The sequence below is a fragment of the Strongylocentrotus purpuratus genome, unplaced genomic scaffold, assembly GCF_000002235.5.
Source record: "Strongylocentrotus purpuratus isolate Spur 01 unplaced genomic scaffold, Spur_5.0 spur5_scaffold_11, whole genome shotgun sequence".
In the NCBI taxonomy this organism is placed as follows: Eukaryota; Metazoa; Echinodermata; class Echinoidea; order Camarodonta; family Strongylocentrotidae; genus Strongylocentrotus; species Strongylocentrotus purpuratus.
In genome coordinates, this window is record NW_022145596.1 from 27,228,671 (window position 1) to 27,248,387 (window position 19,717).

The 19,717-nt window shown below is 40.8% G+C and overlaps 2 protein-coding genes and 1 non-coding gene across 4 annotated transcripts in view; 2 read left to right on the plus strand and 1 right to left on the minus strand.

Moving 5' to 3' along the window:
* Positions 1–6,224, minus strand: part of LOC591914 (ETS-related transcription factor Elf-2) — a 56,513-nt gene extending 50,289 nt beyond the window's left edge. Inside the window, exon 1 of one of the 2 annotated variants that reach the window (XM_030981059.1) lies at positions 6,022–6,224. The gene's annotated coding sequence lies outside the window, so the exon portion shown is untranslated. The remainder of the gene's footprint in view (positions 1–6,021) is intronic. The other variant, XM_030981057.1, reaches the window with a different exon arrangement.
* Positions 6,225–6,572: 348 nt separating this feature from the next.
* On the plus strand, positions 6,573–6,644 carry TRNAQ-CUG. Its single transcript has one exon. It is a non-coding gene; the product is annotated as a tRNA-Gln (tRNA).
* A 6,197-nt stretch (positions 6,645–12,841) lies between these two features.
* Positions 12,842–19,717, plus strand: part of LOC105444109 (histidine--tRNA ligase, cytoplasmic) — a 45,419-nt gene continuing 38,543 nt past the window's right edge. The window contains 1 exon segment of the mRNA XM_030981060.1: positions 12,842–12,971. Coding sequence (XP_030836920.1) covers positions 12,876–12,971 — 96 coding nt within the window. The 5' untranslated portion in view covers positions 12,842–12,875.

A 19,717-nucleotide genomic window follows, 5' to 3' on the forward strand; every position in this document is an offset into this window, starting at 1 on the left:
ACTTAGTAAGGGTATGAACAATTTATTGTTAACTGTACATACATGAGAATAAGTCTTATTACATGCCAACAAGAACTACAATTATAATGAATATAGCTGTTAATATTATTTGGTACACATAACTTGTCATTCGTTTTTGGCTTTATAAAACATGTGCAACTGATTAATACTTATGCAGACACAATACTATTGGGTTAGTAGGGAGGTAGTGTGATGAAGAGCTATTTCAAGAAATGATGCCCTTCATCTTTAACAAGTTAATGATTGATGTCTGAATCATATGCACAGTATACATTGCAGCCTTCTACTGAACTAATTGGATAGATTAGAATCTGCAAAGGGCTGCTAAATTACCCCAATAATGGTTTGCTTACAGTGTAGAAGGTATTGATTAAAGGTATTATATAACATTTTCAAGACAAAATAAAATTGTCTTCATAAATTTTCCCACTTTTTTTTTTAAATAACAGCTTTTGCAAAAACATGAGTAAGGCCAATACATGATTAATTCTTAATTTTACAATATTTCCTTCATTTATCAAATATTTATGTTCAGAATCATTGATTGTGCTTGAGTACCATTAGCCAGATTAAAAAAATCCCCTGTAACAAATGTTTTGGGGTCAATCATTTCATTTCATAGTATCATCATCTTAACTAAGCAAGAAGAGAGTAAATTCTACCCTATCTAGTGTATGAAATAACCACAACATTTTCCCTGCACTCATACAACTGTACTGTAGAAGTTATATGGGGACATGAAACCTGTAATGTAGAACTCAAACAGAAACACCCCCCCCCCCCCACCCACCCACAATAAAAAAAATATTCTGAGCCCCAAAACAAAAACATATGATCTTGAGGAGCTAATACATGCATATCAGTAGTACTGGTTAAGGTTTTGCATCAAACAACTGTAATGGCCCGCCATTCACAGTGAATTGACACAGACAAATTTCTCACACTTTCATGAGAGAAACAAAAACCATACAAAAGAAAAGAAATCAATGCAAGCCTGGTACAATTAATCAATCAAACTAGATATATACAATACGATTCAAACTACACTCACAAGAGTATATGTATGATGCAAAATGATGGTGACATTTTTTTTTTGTTCTGAAAATACTAGTACATGCATGTACCATAATTAGCTAGGCAATTCCTGAAGTGCCTACTTGTACCACATTTGACCTGACATGGTGAAAAGGACAAATATGAAATAAAAAACGACACTATTTTATATTTTCATACACATCATTAGAGTGTTTGTTTGAGCCAAGTTTAAATCAGAGCTATTTTGAGGTCTATACCCGAGGGGAAATCCCAATAGTGAACAGTGGTTTTATTCATATTGTATGTTCACACAGATTAATATTATATGTACTGTATGTATTTCCCATAATATAACAAAGCTTACTGGTACACTACATTAAGTTCTGAACAATGCCAACTTAAGTGGATATTAAACCAGTTTTGTAGCAGATCATAATCATATGTCAATAAGGTTGGTATTTGATTTGCACTCTGACAGTGTCACTCCAAAAGTATTGCCTTTCATTTTCAGTGCCCACAGCCATGTTGCCATGGTAACATTGTGGGTGGGGTAAGTAAATGTTTATCATCTCAGAGGAGTATGTGGGTGCAAATATTTCAAACTAGAATATTATTCCTTTAGTCTCTTGTATTGAATGTATGTACTCTACTAAATATGTACAAATCCAAATAGATGTGTAGGCCTTTATCCTGTTGATAAACATATTTGACATTGTAAAAACATGAATCAATAAATTTGGACTATATCAAGAATAGATTTGTGTGTGTGTGTGTATTATATCCTTGTACTGTTCAAGTAGTATACCTAATCTATGCAAACAGATTGATATTATCATAATCTTTTGAAATTTGAATACATTCAAATCACATCATTTTGAATGAAGTTAAACTGTGCAACACTTCTATTGTTGTTTAAGTGACGTGGTCTTTCTTTTACATCTGAATCGAAATGATGTCAACAGACAATACGTTTTAAGATACATAATAGGCTTCATGACTCAATAGGAAAACCATGCTACTCTAAACAGGCGTGAAACCAAGGTACATGTATGTTTTATTGTGAGATGTCTACACTCCTCTAAAACCCTACCAATCCCTACTCAAAGTGGAAAAAGTACCTTTATTTATGTTTGTGATACCAATCACTACTGGGTGTGATCTAAATGTTTTGTACATGACTGTGTCTGTTTTGTTAGACTAATGATGTCTGAGAGGTGGTGCATTAGCACTCCCATGACTCACTCTCCTGGAGGACTGGATTGACAAAGGATAACTACAATTAAACAATTAAGATTGATGTCTCCTCATTATTATTTGACATTTCAAGACATTTACAGGAAAGATAAAGGATAACCCCATTGTGACTTTGAGCTGAAGCCCTCTCATACCGCAACTCAGACAGTCCTAAGTGTGAAACTTCTCTCAAACAAAATGGGCCGTGAATAGTCAAAAAAGTTGAGAGGGTGGGGACCCAGGGGCCCGTTCCTAGAAATCGTCATAAGTCTAACTTATTGACTATCCCAATGAAACGTGTGTTATAGAATTAACACGCGTTTCAACGGGATAGTCAAAAAGTTAGACTTATGACGGTTTCTAGGAACGGGCCCCAGGGTAACTTAGAAGTAAAGCCTTCTGATACTGACGATATAGTGTAAAACTCATTTCACAGATGTCTGAATAGTCAAAGAAAAGGGATCTGGACGATCTGATACTGCATTTCTATTGGAGTGCAAATTCAAAACTTTTGTCAGAGAAGCATGCATGGGGCAGCAATTAGGAAGAGAGAAAAAAAGAGACACATGGTGATGAGGCCAAGCCATCCAACTTGACAATATTGAGCGCCAAGTTGGTCTCATTTAAAGAGGATACAGTAATACATGAAAGGTATATAAAAGGGGGGATAAATTTACATGTTTTAATCATTTTATATGTAGTTGGGGTGACTTTGAATTACTAGTACAACCCTCTGATTCTGCCGTTCAGACAGTAGTGATTGTAATACAGGTCTCGCACAAGAATAAGGCATGAACATTTTTTTGGGGGGGGGGGGCATGTGTGACTTTGAGTTGAAGCCCTCCGATACTGTGACTTGGACAGACAACATTGAATGCACAACTTTTCTCAAAGGAAAATGGCCTTGCATGAATACAGTCATGAAAGGAGAGAACTACTACAATGGAATAAATGGTTTACATTGTAAACCATTTATTCCATTCCAGGAACGGGTGCACAATCCCTAGAGAATAGCTGCACAGTCACACAAAGCAGAAGTTTGGATCCATTTCACATCAATTGTACAGAGTACATCATTTGTATAGAGCTTTATAACATGACTGCTCCAAGCTCGCAGTAAGAGGAATAACATTTTGATCTATGGATCATTAGTTGGGTATATAGAGTAAGACAAAGTTGTTTGAGAAAGCTAGTAAAATGAAATAAAGAGACAGTGATCATAACATGGATATCGGTAAAATGACAATGACAAGATTTTCTATTTTTTGTAATTACCATACCACAAGTATTGTCAAGAAACATAAAGGAGTTGTGTTGTTGGTTTTTAAGATTCTTGTCTTTCTCTGGACAGAAATGAAATCATAGAAATCTGTAAATTGATATTTAATGAGTAAAGGGAAATACAATGAGTATTTACTTAAGATGTAAACATACACTGTAAACCTGTACAGGTATATGAGTGATAAAAACCTGTTGCTTATCATGTAACAAAATGGACTGTGTTGCTAAGTACATGTAGTTTCGGTCTTGCGCCAAATCTGAGAGCTTATGAAGAATGCTTTACTGAATAAATGAGATGGGGATAATAGGTTCTCGCTCTCTGGTCCACACAGCATGGAACAAGACAAAGATCAATTCAGAATCAGTGAACCACTGAGGGGGTATCATGCATTCCAACACCAAACAAAACATACAATGTAGTTCCTATAGGAAAGGAATAACATAACATACCTGGGATTTATTTCTTTCTCACCTATTCAGTTTGGTAACTGAAAACAAGCTCAACTTTTATCTGTGTTTTATATAGAAACTATAAACTGAGTGGAGGTGGTGTAAGCCTTTTCAAGTTTTGAAATGCCAAAAAGATATGTGTAACTTACAAATTGACAAAAGTCAAAGAAAATACTGTCTGTTGAGAGGCAGAAGGGTGTTCACTCTGTCTTAAAGGGTACAAGTTAACATCCTTCTGACTCAAAAGAGACAATTTACTAGAGACTGGTCCACTGAAGAATCACAGGCACAATATTATTCAGATTGGGGCCACTCATGCAGTTATACATATAGACTGCTCAAATGAGAAAAGAAAAAGGGTCTTCATAGCCATAGGCAGGTGGTCTTTATGGACAGGTTCCTTCACTACACATTTCAATGAAAAACAATGTTCAAGTGAAACTAAAAAATGTGGTCTTTATAGACGGGTGCTCCCTTAAGGATGTTTGACTGTATTATAACAAATTAAAAGATTCTTGGTAGGGCTTGTGTGGTGGAGATCAAAATCAAGCGCAACTTGAAAGGGAGCTAAAATAAGCGTTGTAAGTACATCAGGGGATGGCCCAACAGAATTTTTGAATACTTTTGAGAGGTTATCCGTATTGGCTGCATGGTGCACGCAAAGAGATACAAATTGAACAAATATATGGTTCGAGTCCCGCCGCTGCACTAATGTCCTTTGGCAAGACATTCATCTACATTTGCCACACTCCACCCAGGTGAAGTAAATGGGTACCTGGTAGGAATTTATTCCTTGAAACGCAGCGCGCATAACAGCTGCACTGCTAAAGCCAGGGGTAATTATGCTGCATTATTGTAGAGCGCTTAGAGACTTCTGACAAAGTAAGTGTTAGGCGCTATATAAGCACTGTAATTATTATTATAGTACCTAACAATAATAATGATTATTTACATCACAAAGCCTTATACTTTGACAGGGAAATATAATTCAAGGGGAGTAAATTTGAATGAAAAATTCAGGACATTTCAATAAGGATCTATCCGTACAATGCCAGTTGTCTAATCCAAATCCACAATGGGTTCTTTGCCAAGACTACAGTTTCCAGTGAAGTGGGACAGTGCGTGGGAGTACATTTACAAAGTGGTTGTCTTCAGTTCCAATCTACATTTAATACTAATAGCAAGGATATAGGCCTATGTGGCTTGTAGTTGTACAGCAATATATATTTCCCCCACCACTCTCAAAGAAGTATCAGGGAAAAATATACAAAATCTTAAGGCCTACTAACAAGGGCTAATCTAGGGTTTAGTTGTTGTTTTAATAAAAAAAATACTTTGCTATTATTACTTTGAAATCAAAACATATCCAGACATGGGTAAAATTGATAATTTGCAACAGAAATTAAATGATAGATAGCTATATTGTATACAAAAGTAACATATATTCACCGTTTTTAGTCCTCTGCAATCTAAATTCAGCACAGTTCAGAATGTTTTAATATTACTTTGGGTGGTATTATTGCAATCCCCTGCACATTGCAAATCGGAGAGGGCTAGCGGGCCGAGGGGGACGAGGGAGTTTTGTGAAATGAGTAATATTAATTTACATTGGGAGCCAGTATACTACAAAGAAACAGCCCGGGTGAATAAGGCAAGGAATGAATGAGTCACAGTCGTCAGACAAATTGCTTTGCAGACTTGTCATACCATTACCAACCACAAAATACACCATACGGGATTAAATATTTGACAAAGACTACGTTTTGAAGTAATGCACCCACATAATGCGGACGAGGTTTCTGGCGAGGGACACACCCACTGTTATTGCGTTAAAAAATAAACAAACTATTTTCGAACAAGTGGTGGTAAAAAATCTTGACGTGTAAGCCTATGCCACTATGGGGCGCGCGCAATGAAGGATGATGATTATACCAAGTATATTCCGATATGTAAGTCTGTCAAAAAGTGTTCTTAACTCGCAAAAAGCAGACTGTAACTCACCGACTTTCGGGAATTCCGTAGACGTAGAGTAACCAAATGTAAATGGGTGCTTGGGACTACTTCCGAGTATGTAAGAGGCAAAAGATAAAGCTTCTTAAAAAGTTGAAACTGAATATATGGTTGTCGTACAATTCTGATCTTGTCTGTTCTACAGCGGCACACACATTACAAAGCCCATGTTCACAACAACACACACTGAAAACTTGCGAATACTGTACATGTGTTATTGCAGTGCAGAGATACGGCTGGTGCACCCACCTATGAATATGCATGATTGAATCACAAGCGAGTGATTTTATTGGCCAGGAAGTAACAATATCTAACTCATATGACCTAATAAGGTTATGAGTAATTGTTTCTGGATGAAAATAACTTAGGTTATAATTTGTGATAAAACATTATTCGAAAAATGAAAACTGATGCCCAAATTGTATTCAATCTAAATATAAAGACGGAAATATCGGATGTTTTCATATGCCAATAGCACAATTTACATGCGAATATGCAATGTATGTTATATCAGCACTGTGAACGCTATCGTTTGCAAGCCAGGTTTTGTAGTGTAACGGTTAGCACCCAGGACTCTGAATCCTGTAATCCGAGTTCGAATCTCGGCAAGACCTTATCTTTTGCATTTTTTCTAATGATCGGTTTTTCCTTATCATTAATAGATTGTAATATTTTACTTCCATAAGATTCTGAATAAATATCTTTTATTATCATGCAGGAACTGTTTTTAATTTTATAGGTGTATACGGGGTTGGGAATTGGGAGTTGAGGGTTAATGGACGTTGTGTGTAAGGGTTTAATAGGAACGTAATGGGGATAGGACAGACGATGGTGGTAATATGGCTTTTTAACTAACAATCAAAGGTTCCAATGAAGATTACACATCTGTTGAAAATGGCTTAAAATCATATTAAGATTGTTTTTTCCTTCTTTATAAGATGTAATTCTACTGACTGAGACCTCACTTTTCTTCTTATTATTAGGCTATATGAATATTCGGACCACCACACCTGACTGAGAAAAACAAATATTTAAATCATCCCTGATAATGCGTTTCAGAACAATGCCTCCCCCCCCCCCCCCGAAAAATTACTCCTTGGAAAATTAACCCCCACCCCCCCCCCCATGGGCAATACCCCCCCCCCCCCTCCCTCCCAGAACATATACCGCTACCCCGAATATTACATCCCCCTTGTTCATTCATTGAAGGGGAAGTCCACCCTGATAATAAGTTGGTTTTACTAAATTTCGGGGGGGGGGGGGTAATTGTCCTAAAACCCTGATAATATAATCACAATTTGGGTGTATGCTCTGTCTACAAATAGTATGTTTTCAGTTCGAGGTTTCCCTTTGTAGGTGCCACTTTTCACCAGAAAGTGCCATGTTTTTTGGTGCCCCGGCCCCCCTGATTACAAGTATCATTCCGTGCTGCCAGCTTACCACTCGCATATTTGGATTGCCCCCGCCACACGCCCCCCCCCCCCCCCCCCGCCCATTGCTGACCCCTCCACTGACGCATTAAACGTAACGATATGAGGTGCAGAGTGCAGTTACATACCATGCAAATCGGTTGGAGGAGTGGGAGAAATAGAGAATGTTCATTATGAAAAGGGGCTTTCCACTCAACGGCATCCAACATCACCATGTTTGCCTCACATGATTGTGACAGGTTTTGAGTTGTAATACGTATACTGACTTTATAGTATCTATACGAAATGCAAAATTGTATTTGGCTTGATCCGTGTCCGGATTTCATGGGCTGTCTTTACATTTTATTTCTGTGCTAAATGTTCATTCATAATGCGTTGACAGAAATCAATTTGGCGGGCGGGCGGATTTTTTTTAATTTTTTTTTTTAACTTCATTTTGTGTGTGTCTTTTTTTTTCTTTTTTTTTTTCTTCCCCCCCCCCCCCCCCATTTTTTTTTTTTTTTAAATATTTTTTTTCCATAAAAAACAAAAATCATTGGGATTTTGAAGCATTTAAACAAACAGAGTCTATAAAACACTTTAATATGGTAACAGACTAGTTACATGTACAATGAATATCAAGACCAACACAGAAAGTATTTTGGGCTTTGAAATACAGCACCTTTTAAATCTCCATTGTACTACTTATAGCTACTTGCGCCCTCTATGTAGCAAACAATGCCTAATCGGTGACCATTGGTCTCCCATGATCCTCTTTATCTTATATTAACTTAGAGCTGATTTGATGAGATAACCACCTGTCCAGTGACCTTGCAGGGTGGTCTAATCCCTCCTTTAAACGAGTACAGATGGGCTTAAAATGAGTTAAAGAATGCTCAGAACCTGATTTGAATGAACGGCATTTTGACATAGAAAAATAAAAATAGCAAGTTTAATAAATACCTAATTGCGTACTGAAAAGACAAAACTGGCAACGGGACGCATTTTGATCCTTGCAAATGCATAAAATGGTATGTTCGGCATTTAAGATTGCTCCCCCCCCCCCCCCCCCCCCCCCCCCCCAAAAAAAAAAAAAAAATTTAATAAAATAAAAAATTGAATTAAAAATACGAGCGGCCCGGAAATGACGAGCGGGCGGTCGAGGACAACCAATTATTATTATTTTTTTTTTTTTGGGGGGGGGGGGGGGGGGGGCCTAACGCAAAGAGCACTTTTTTTTTTTTTTGTCCCGAAATTTGAAAATTTGACCGATCGACATTTCGTTACGATGGGGGGGGGGGGGGGGTAAGGTCACCTTTTTGGGTCACCCATTAGCATTTTTTTTGTTACTTATTTTGTTTAAAGGTACTATATCCCTTTTGCAGGCCCAAAAATGAAAAGGTTAAATTCCAATGGCATTTGAAAGAAAATACTAATTTAGAACTCCCCTTAAATAAATGGGGCTTGAAAATGTCTTTAAGTGGGAAAATAACGACTAATAGTTGTCATATTGACTTAGGAGCTATAGAGCCAATAAGTAATAGTCTTGAATTTCAGATCATTGTACCGCATGGTCGTTCGTTTTATGCTGCGCAAAGATTCAATCAGTTTAATTTTGGCCATTACAATAAGTGGGTTATTGATGTAGACAAATCTTTTACAGCTCATTTTATGTATGTTATTACCAAAGAAGAAGAAAAAGCCAGTCAGTCACTCAATACTAACAATAGGGTCTGGCAGTGAAGTCTAGCAAGTAAATGGGTTTCCTTGCAGAATTTAAATATTAGGACACTGCTAAGTTTAAATTTCACAGATAGGACATAATATATGACATATTCATAATTCCTGCAAAGTTCTACAGAATTTGAGATTGGCTGCAAAAGCGACATAGTATCTTTAATCAAAAATAAATAAATAAATGAGGGGGGGGGGGGTTCGTCCAAACACACCCCAAAAAAAATTTGAGGGAGGGGTTCGACCCCGAACCCCCCCCCCCCCCCCTGCGTACGCGCCTGCACACACACACACACCTTTGCACAAAAATGTACTGTGGTAATGAAATTAAAGGGAAGGGGGCTGCAGTTGAGATCACTGTGATTACTTTCAGTATATAGGCCTATCAAACAGGTTGTATTTGTGTTTGAAAGATATGACACGGGGGTACCACAATGAAATAATTACTAATTGAATAAATAAATGATAAAGCAACACTGTGACGTGAGGGGAGTAAGGCCTATTACGTAGATTACTTTGCATAAACATATTATAATACGATACATAAAATGGTGGAAATAATTTGTACACAATGAATTAATATTGGGTAAAATTATAAAAATGAAGTTGCCCATTAAACCTCCCACAACCTCAAAAGCTCATGTTAAGTCTGTTCAATTTTATGAACTTCGGTATGAAAGGTAATATTTTGCTATATTGATATTTATTATGATGCGATATTCAGGTTATGGAAAGATGATTCAGGATTAATACGAAATACAATTCCTCGAGGATGATGTTTTAAGTTATAATACTTATTTCTATATTTTAGGTTTAAAAATACCGTTTTTTTTTATGTGAGTCCAAGAACAATTTATAATTATTTTATAAAAGTACTACTGCAAACGTATAATGTGCAGGTAAGGGATGGGCAAAATAAGTATGATTTTATAGATATGGAATAAAAAGAAATATTTGTAGGCCCAAGAATTACTATACTCATTAGAAAACCACCCCCACTGAAACAACAAGAATTTCAATTTAGATTATGGCATGGAGCCATATTATATATACTAATGAGCATCTTTATAGAATTGGTTTTGTTGGTGATAATCTGTAATACTATAATTTTCATGGTGAAGTATGTTATATTTATGTCAAGATCGGGGGGGGGGGAGGGGCAAGTACCAACTTGATAAAAGATGAGGAAAACCATTTTTAATCATAGGGATGAGGAAAATAAAATTGTCATTAAAATGGGAAAGCTGGTATTACATTTTCTAAAGTGAGAGCTATAGCAGCTTAGTGTTTATTAAAGGTAATACAAAGTTTTGGGAAATTTTGAAAATATGGTGGATAGTGATTCTTTATAATTTTGATATATTTGGATGCCCCTGTGGACATATTATAAGCACTAGAAAATTTAGCCCTTAAAACACTTCTACTTTCGAGAAAAATTGAATATAAAAATTTACCGGTGCTCCCGGTAAATTTTGATAAATTTCAAATAACGCCTACGGCCGTACAATGGTAGCTGCGACCATGAAAATCTCAGAATATGTAGTTGTGATATATAATTTCCAAACGGGAATAGCTAATCGGTCGATTTTAGTCAAGAAACATTGTTTCATAGCTTAATTAATATATTCACCTTGAGAAGGAGCTATACAACATAAAGAGTTTATTATTTACAATTTCATAACTTAGACTCTATTTCAACCGCGACAACCGTTCACTGAATATTGTAGGATCGTATATGCTTAATATCTTGCCAAAGGATGTTAGTGCCGTGTTGGGATTCGAACCCTCGACCTCCGCATCTCCAGTCAAGCGACTTAAACCACTCGGCCACGACACTCCCACATCCACTGAGTGAGTAGTGTGTGTGTGGGGGGGGGGGGGGAGGAGCAGGACTTTGTTCCGCTACCAGTAAAATAACCTCCAGATTTGTTGAAAGTTTTTTTTTTTTTTTAAATATAGAGTGCATAATAATACATACATGTACAATCGACTTATAAATTATGTTTATGTACTTTTACTTTGTTGCTCAGTTATACTGCAAATGATTTTTTTTTAAAATATGTTCATGTATTAGCAATCAATATTGAAAAGGTTTATTTAGTTTATTAAATTGTATATGTTGTTCTCAGTGGCGGCCGAAGCGAATTCCAAAGTGGGGGGGGGGGGGGCACCAAGAAGAAAAAAGGGCACCTACAAAGGGAAATCTCAAAGCGAAAATATACAATTTTTTAGACATTGGTATATACCCCTACATACATTGTGATTATAATTATCAGGGATGATTTCAATATTTGTTTCACTTTCTACACCATACAAGATATTGCTTAAGCATCATGCTTTGCATTTGGGTTTGATTGTCTAAAAAATTGTTTGCGAGCGAGGAAATTTTTTAAGATGTGTGAGGTCGCAGTGCGATAAATTACATCTTATAAAGAGGAAAAAACCCAATCCTAATGGGGTTATAAGCATATACTCATAACGGAAGACTGAAAAGACCTTTGATGCGTGCAAGCGTTTAATGATGAGAGGAAAATGGGACATAATAGAAAAGGAGCATGTGCCAAAGTACAAAGAGTAAATATAAAAATTGAAAATGGGGCACTTCTTACACCCTCAAAAGGAGGCACTCACCAGGGATGAAAAAAGTCAGTCATACAAATAGGAAATGGGCATTTGTCGATGGAAAAGGAGCCTTCATCAGATCTTGAAAGCGGCATTTATAAGAGGTGAAAAGGGGCATTTATGAAAAGGGGATAGGTCCCTTATTAGAAAGGAAAAGGGGCACGTATCATTGTTAAAAGGAAAATTATCAGAGGTAAAAAGACCAGATATGACAAGGGGCACTTATGTGAATGAAAAAGGGGCACTAAGTTGTAATAAATAATTAGTTGAAAGAAAATGGGCACCGATCAGATTTTAAAGGGGCATTTTTCGGAGGTGAAGGGGGCACTTATCTGAAATGAAAAGGAGTAACTTCTCGTACCTGAAAACGGGTTATTTACCAGAGAAGGGGCACTTATGAGAAGGGGAAGGGGCTCTTTTTCAATGGGGCACTTTTCATTAGAAAAAGGGGCATTTATTAGAAAAGAAAAAGGGCACACATGAAAATATAAGGTGCGCTTATCCGAGTTAAAATGGGGGTAGTTATTAAAAGAGGAAGGGGCACTTCTTACAAAGTAAAAGGGGCAGTTGTCAAAGTAACAGAGGCACCTCTCAGATTTAATTAGGACAGCTATCAGAGGTGAAGGGGGCACTTATCAAAAGTGAAAAAAGCAATATTCGTACCTAATTAGGGGCACTTACTAGACGGCACTTATGCGAATGGAAAATGGACACTTATTGCAAAGGAATGAATGGCCCGGGAAAATGGGAACTAGTCGAAGGAAAAGGGGCATTTATTAGAGTTGAAAAGGGGAAGGGGCACTTTTACAAATTAATAGGGGCACTTGTCAAAGTAAAAAGGGGGCACTTTTTGGGTGCTTGAAAAAGTGGGGGGGGCACTGTGCCCACCCCCTGCCCCCAAGTGGGACGCCTCGGGTTGTTTTTGTTTGTATTGCATTTGGAGGAATTAAACAAAATTACTAAAAAATAATTTTAAAAAATATGGAAAAACCAAAATACATTACCGGTATGTATATGTGCGCACATGTTGTGCATGCAATTCATGCGGTGCGCATTATTGCATCAGATCCTACGTTCAAGATGGCAGACGAAAAGAGGAAAGAAGTTCAGGAGAGTATTAAAAAGCAAGGCGAGATTGTGCGTCACTTGAAAGCAGTAAAAGCTGATAAGGACAAGGTTAGTGTCTGTGTATACTTTTTTTGTACGTTTGAGCCGACAACAGATTTTATTATATCTCGAATTTTGTGAAACATGTGCTCGAGTTAGAGCGAGAGGAAGGTTCGGCATTAGTGAGCGGATATCGCGACATATTGACCGGAGCGATTCGGCGCAAATGGTTTGTCTCATCCCCTTAGCTGGATCCTAGAGGCGATGCATGCTGCAGCTCGATATACTTGGTAGACAAGACCAGACACTAATCAGTTAATGTAATGTAAATCGCACCTTGACTAAATGTCATCAGGGACCCGTGTAAGGTAAGCAATTCGCAGTACAACTTAAGAATACCCCACTACTAAAATTGGCGCTAGGTCTAGTGTAGTTCCGTAGACTATCTATCCATTTTTTTAGCAGTTTCATATCCATTCTTAGCAAAGGAATTTTAGCCCAATTTTTTACTAATTTTTTACTAATTTTAATCGAATCCGGGCTAACTCGCCCCACGGGACATCTCGCCCCAGCCTCAAACTAAGACTGGGGCGAGATGTCCTGACATGATTCATCGATCGAGAGATACCGTGCTCATTGTGACTTAATACTGCCATTTCCAACCACAATCTGTAATGGAATTGTGTTAAATCATACTATTGAAGACAATCTATAACTTCTCTTTAGGTAAAATGACAAAAAAATGGCATTTCGGACAATTTACTCACAGCCGCACATACGTAATGTGCGTTGTATCGACACAAACCACCAGGACCACTGACATTCGAGCAGTGTTTTTGAGTAAATTGTCTGAAATGCCATTTTTTTGTCATTTTACCTAAAGAGAAGTTATAGATTGTCTTCAATAGTATCATTTAACACAATTCAATTACAGATTGTGGTTGGAAATGTCATGTTTGAGAAGAGACCAGAGAGCTGTGTGACGTTAGTGCATGTTCATCCTTTTACCACCAGCTGTAATAACATTACACTTGTGTGAAGGGGGGGGGGGGGGGGTTGTCATGTTTGAGAAGAGAGCAGAGAGCTGTGTGATGTGGGAGCATGTTCACCCTTTTACCCCAAGCTGATTGAAGATTACACTTGTGTGTAAAAGTGGGGGGGGGGGGGGGGTTGTCATGTTTGAGAAGAGTGCAGAGAGCTGTGTGACGTGGGTGCATATACACCCTTTAACCACCAGCTGATTGAAGATTACACTTGTGTGTAGAAGGGGGAGGGGGGGGGGGTTGTCATGTTTAAGAAGAGTGCAGAGAGCTGGTGATGTGGATGCATGTTCATCCTTTTACCACCAGCTGATTGAAGATTACACTTGTGTGAAGAAGTGGGGGGGGGGGGGGTTGTCATGTCTGAGAATAGCTGTGTGATGTGGGTGCATGTTCATCCTTTTACCACCAGCGATATAAGATTACACTTTTGTGTAGGGGGGGGGGGGGGTTGTCATGTTTGAGAAGAGAGCTGTGTGAGGTGGGTGCATGTACACCCTTTTACCACCAGCTGATATAAAATTACACTTGTGTGAAGAAGTTGGGGGGGGGGTTGTCTGAGAAGAGTGCAGAGAGCTGTGTGACGTGGGTGCATGTTCATCCTTTACCACCAGCTGATTTGATATTACACTTGTGTGTAGAGGGGGGGGGGGGGGGGGGGGTTGTCATGTCTGAGAGAGTGCAGAGAGCTGTGTGACGTAGGTGCATGTTCACCCTTTTACCACCAGCTGATATAGATGCTTACACTTGTGTGTAGGAGGGGAGGCTGTTGTTTCTCATATTTGAGAAAAGTGCGGAGAGCTGTGTGAAGTGGGTGCATGTTCACCCTTTTACCACCAGCTGATATATATGCTTACACTTGTGTGTAGGAGGGGAGGTTGTTGTTTCTCATATTTGAGAAAAGTGCGGAGAGCTGTGTGACGTTGGTGCATGTTCACCCTTTTACCACCAGCTGATACGATATTACACTTGTGTGTAGAGGGGGGGGGGGGGTTGTCATGTTTGAGAAGAGTGCAGAGAGCTGTGTGACGTGGATGCATGTTCACCCTTTTACCACCAGCTAATACATGCTTACACTTAAGTGTAGGGGGGGGGGGGTTCTTGTCATGTTTGAGAAGGGTGCAGAGAGCTGTGTGACGTGGGTGCATGTTCATCCTTTACCACCAGCTGATTTGATATTACACTTGTGTGTAGAGGGGGGGGGGGGGGAGTTTGTCATGTCTGAGAAGAGTGCAGAGAGCTGTGTGACGTAGGTGCATGTTCACCCTTTTACCACCAGCTGATATATATGCTTACACTTGTGTGTAGGAGGGGAGGTTGTTGTTTCTCATATTTGAGAAAAGTGCGGAGAGCTGTGTGACGTGGGTGCATGTTCACCCTTTTACCACCAGCTGATATGATATTACACTTGTGTGTAGAGGGGGGGGGGGGGTTGTCTTGTTTGAGAAGAGTGCAGAGAACTGTGTGACGTGGATGCATGTTCATCCTTTTACCACCAGCTGATACATGCTTACACTTGTGTGTAGGGGGGGGGGGGGGGGGGTTCTTGTCATGTTTGAGAAGAGTTCAGAAAGCTGTGTGACGTGGGTGCATGTTCACCCTTTTACCACCAGCTAATACATGCTTACACTTAAGTGTAGGGGGGGGGGGGGTTCTTGTCATGTTTGAGAAGGGTGCAGAGAGCTGTGTGACGTGGGTGCATGTTCATCCTTTACCACCAGCTGATTGATATTACACTTGTGTGTAGAGGGGGGGGGGGGGTTTGTCATGTCTGAGAAGAGTGCAGAGAGCTGTGTGACGTAGGTGCATGTTCACCCTTTTACCACCAGCTGATATATATGCTTACACTTGTGTGTAGGAGGGGAGGTTGTTGTTTCTCATATTTGAGAAAAGTGCGGAGAGCTGTGTGACGTGGGTGCATGTTCACCCTTTTACCACCAGCTGATATGATATTACACTTGTGTGTAGAGGGGGGGGGGGGGGTTGTCTTGTTTGAGAAGATTGCAGAGAGCTGTGTGACGTGGATGCATGTTCATCCTTTTACCACCAGCTGATATAATATTACACTTGTGTGTAGAGGGGGGGGGGGGGGTTGTCATGTTTGAGAAGAGAGCAGAGAGCTGTGTGATGTGGGTGCATGTTCATCCTTTACCACCAGCTGTAATAAGATTACACTTGTGTGTAGGGGGGGGGGGGGGGTTCTTGTCATGTCTGAGAAGAGTGCAGAGAGCTGTGTGACATTGGTGAATGTTCACCCTTTTACCACCAGCTGATACATGCTTGCACTTGTGTGTAGAGGGGGGGGGGGGGGGCGGTTGTCATGTATGAGAAGAGTGCACAGAGCTGGTGATGTGGATGCATGTTCATCCTTTTGCCACCAGCCGATATATGCTTACAATTGTGTGTAGGAGGGGGGGGGGGGGTTGACATGTTTGAGTAGAGTGCGGAGAGCTGTGTGACGTGGGTTCATGACACCCTTTTACCACCAGCTGATATATATGCTTACACTTGTGTGTAGGAGGGGAGGTTGTTGTTTCTCATATTTGAGAAAAGTGCGGAGAGCTGTGTGACGTGGGTGCATGTTCACCCTTTTACCACCAGCTGATATGATATTACACTTGTGTGTAGAGGGGGGGGGGGTTGTCTGTTTGAGAAGAGTGCAGAGAACTGTGTGACGTGGATGCATGTTCATCCTTTTACCACCAGCTGATATAATATTACACTTGTGTGTAGAGGGGGGGGGGGGGGAGGTTGTCATGTTTGAGAAGAGACCAGAGAGCTGTGTGACGTGGGTGCATGTTCACCCTTTTACCACCAGCTGATACATGCTTACACTTGTGTGTAGGGGGGGGGGGTTGTCAAGTTTGAGAAGAGAGCAGAGAGCTGTGTGATGTGGGTGCATGTTCACCCTTTTACCATCAGCTGTAATAAGATTACACTTGTGTGTAGGAGGGGAGGTTGTTGTTTCTCATATTTGAGAAAAGTGCGGAGAGCTGTGTGACATGGGTGCATGTTCACCCTTTTACCACCAGCTGATATGATATACACTTGTGTGTAGAGGGGGGGGGGGGGTTGTCTGTTTGAGAAGAGTGCAGAGAACTGTGTGACGTGGATGCATGTTCATCCTTTTACCACCAGCTGATACATGCTTACACTTGTGTGTAGGGGGGGGGGGGGTTCTTGTCATGTTTGAGAAGAGTTCAGAAAGCTGTGTGACGTGGGTGCATGTTCACCCTTTTACCACCAGCTAATACATGCTTACACTTAAGTGTAGGGGGGGGGGTTCTTGTCATGTTTGAGAAGGGTGCAGAGAGCTGTGTGACGTGGGTGCATGTTCATCCTTTACCACCAGCTGATTGATATTACACTTGTGTGTAGAGGGGGGGGGGGGGGTTTGTCATGTCTGAGAAGAGTGCAGAGAGCTGTGTGACGTAGGTGCATGTTCACCCTTTTACCACCAGCTGATATGATATTACACTTGTGTGTAGAGGGGGGGGGGGGGGGTGTCTTGTTTGAGAAGAGTGCAGAGAGCTGTGTGACGTGGATGCATGTTCATCCTTTTACCACCAGCTGATATAATATTACACTTGTGTGTAGAGGGGGGGGGGGTTGTCATGTTTGAGAAGAGAGCAGAGAGCTGTGTGATGTGGGTGCATGTTCATCCTTTTACCACCAGCTGTAATAAGATTACACTTGTGTGTAGGGGGGGGGGGGTCTTGTCATGTCTGAGAAGAGTGCAGAGAGCTGTGTGACATTGGTGAATGTTCACCCTTTTACCACCAGCTGATACATGCTTGCACTTGTGTGTAGAGGGGGGGGGGGGGCGGTTGTCATGTATGAGAAGAGTGCACAGAGCTGGTGATGTGGATGCATGTTCATCCTTTTGCCACCAGCCGATATATGCTTACAATTGTGTGTAGGAGGGGGGGGGGGGGTTGACATGTTTGAGTAGAGTGCGGAGAGCTGTGTGACGTGGGTTCATGACACCCTTTTACCACCAGCTGATATATATGCTTACACTTGTGTGTAGGAGGGGAGGTTGTTGTTCTCATATTTGAGAAAAGTGCGGAGAGCTGTGTGACGTGGGTGCATGTTCACCCTTTTACCACCAGCTGATATGATATTACACTTGTGTGTAGAGGGGGGGGGGGGGTTGTCTTGTTTGAGAAGAGTGCAGAGAACTGTGTGACGTGGATGCATGTTCATCCTTTTACCACCAGCTGATATAATATTACACTTGTGTGTAGAGGGGGGGGGGGGGGGGGAGGTTGTCATGTTTGAGAAGAGACCAGAGAGCTGTGTGACGTGGGTGCATGTTCACCCTTTTACCACCAGCTGATACATGCTTACACTTGTGTGTAGGGGGGGGGGGGTTGTCAAGTTTGAGAAGAGAGCAGAGAGCTGTGTGATGTGGGTGCATGTTCACCCTTTTACCATCAGCTGTAATAAGATTACACTTTTATGTGGGGGGGGGGGGTTCTTGTCATGTCTGAGAAGAGTGCAGAGAGCTGTGTGACATTGGTGAATGTTCACCCTTTTACCACCAGCTGATACATGCTTGCACTTGTGTGTAGAGGGGGGGGGGGGGGGGGGGCGGTTGTCATGTATGAGAAGAGTGCACAGAGCTGGTGATGTGGATGCATGTTCATCCTTTTGCCACCAGCCGATATATGCTTACAATTGTGTGTAGGAGGGGGGGGGGGGTTGACATGTTTGAGTAGAGTGCGGAGAGCTGTGTGACGTGGGTTCATGACACCCTTTACCACCAGCTGATATATATGCTTACACTTGTGTGTAGGAGGGGAGGTTGTTGTTTCTCATATTTGAGAAAAGTGCGGAGAGCTGTGTGACGTGGGTGCATGTTCACCCTTTTACCACCAGCTGATATGATATTACACTTGTGTGTAGAGGGGGGGGGGTTGTCTTGTTTGAGAAGAGTGCAGAGAACTGTGTGACGTGGATGCATGTTCATCCTTTACCACCAGCTGATATAATATTACACTTGTGTGTAGAGGGGGGGGGGGGGGGAGGTTGTCATGTTTGAGAAGAGACCAGAGAGCTGTGTGACGTGGGTGCATGTTCACCCTTTTACCACCAGCTGATACATGCTTACACTTGTGTGTAGGGGGGGGGGGGTTGTCAAGTTTGAGAAGAGAGCAGAGAGCTGTGTGATGTGGGTGCATGTTCACCCTTTTACCATCAGCTGTAATAAGATTACACTTTTATGTGGGGGGGGGGGGTCTTGTCATGTCTGAGAAGAGTGCAGAGAGCTGTGTGACATTGGTGAATGTTCACCCTTTAACCACCAGCTGATACATGCTTGCACTTGTGTGTAGGGGGGGGGGGGGTTGTCTTGTTTGAGAAGAGTGCAGAGAACTGTGTGACGTGGATGCATGTTCATCCTTTTACCACCAGCTGATACATGCTTACACTTGTGTGTAGGGGGGGGGGGTTCTTGTCATGTTTGAGAAGAGTTCAGAAAGCTGTGTGACGTGGGTGCATGTTCACCCTTTTACCACCAGCTAATACATGCTTACACTTAAGTGTAGGGGGGGGGGGGGGGTTCTTGTCATGTTTGAGAAGGGTGCAGAGAGCTGTGTGACGTGGGTGCATGTTCATCCTTTACCACCAGCTGATTTGATATTACACTTGTGTGTAGAGGGGGGGGGGGGGTTTGTCATGTCTGAGAAGAGTGCAGAGAGCTGTGTGACGTAGGTGCATGTTCACCCTTTTACCACCAGCTGATATATATGCTTACACTTGTGTGTTTGAGGG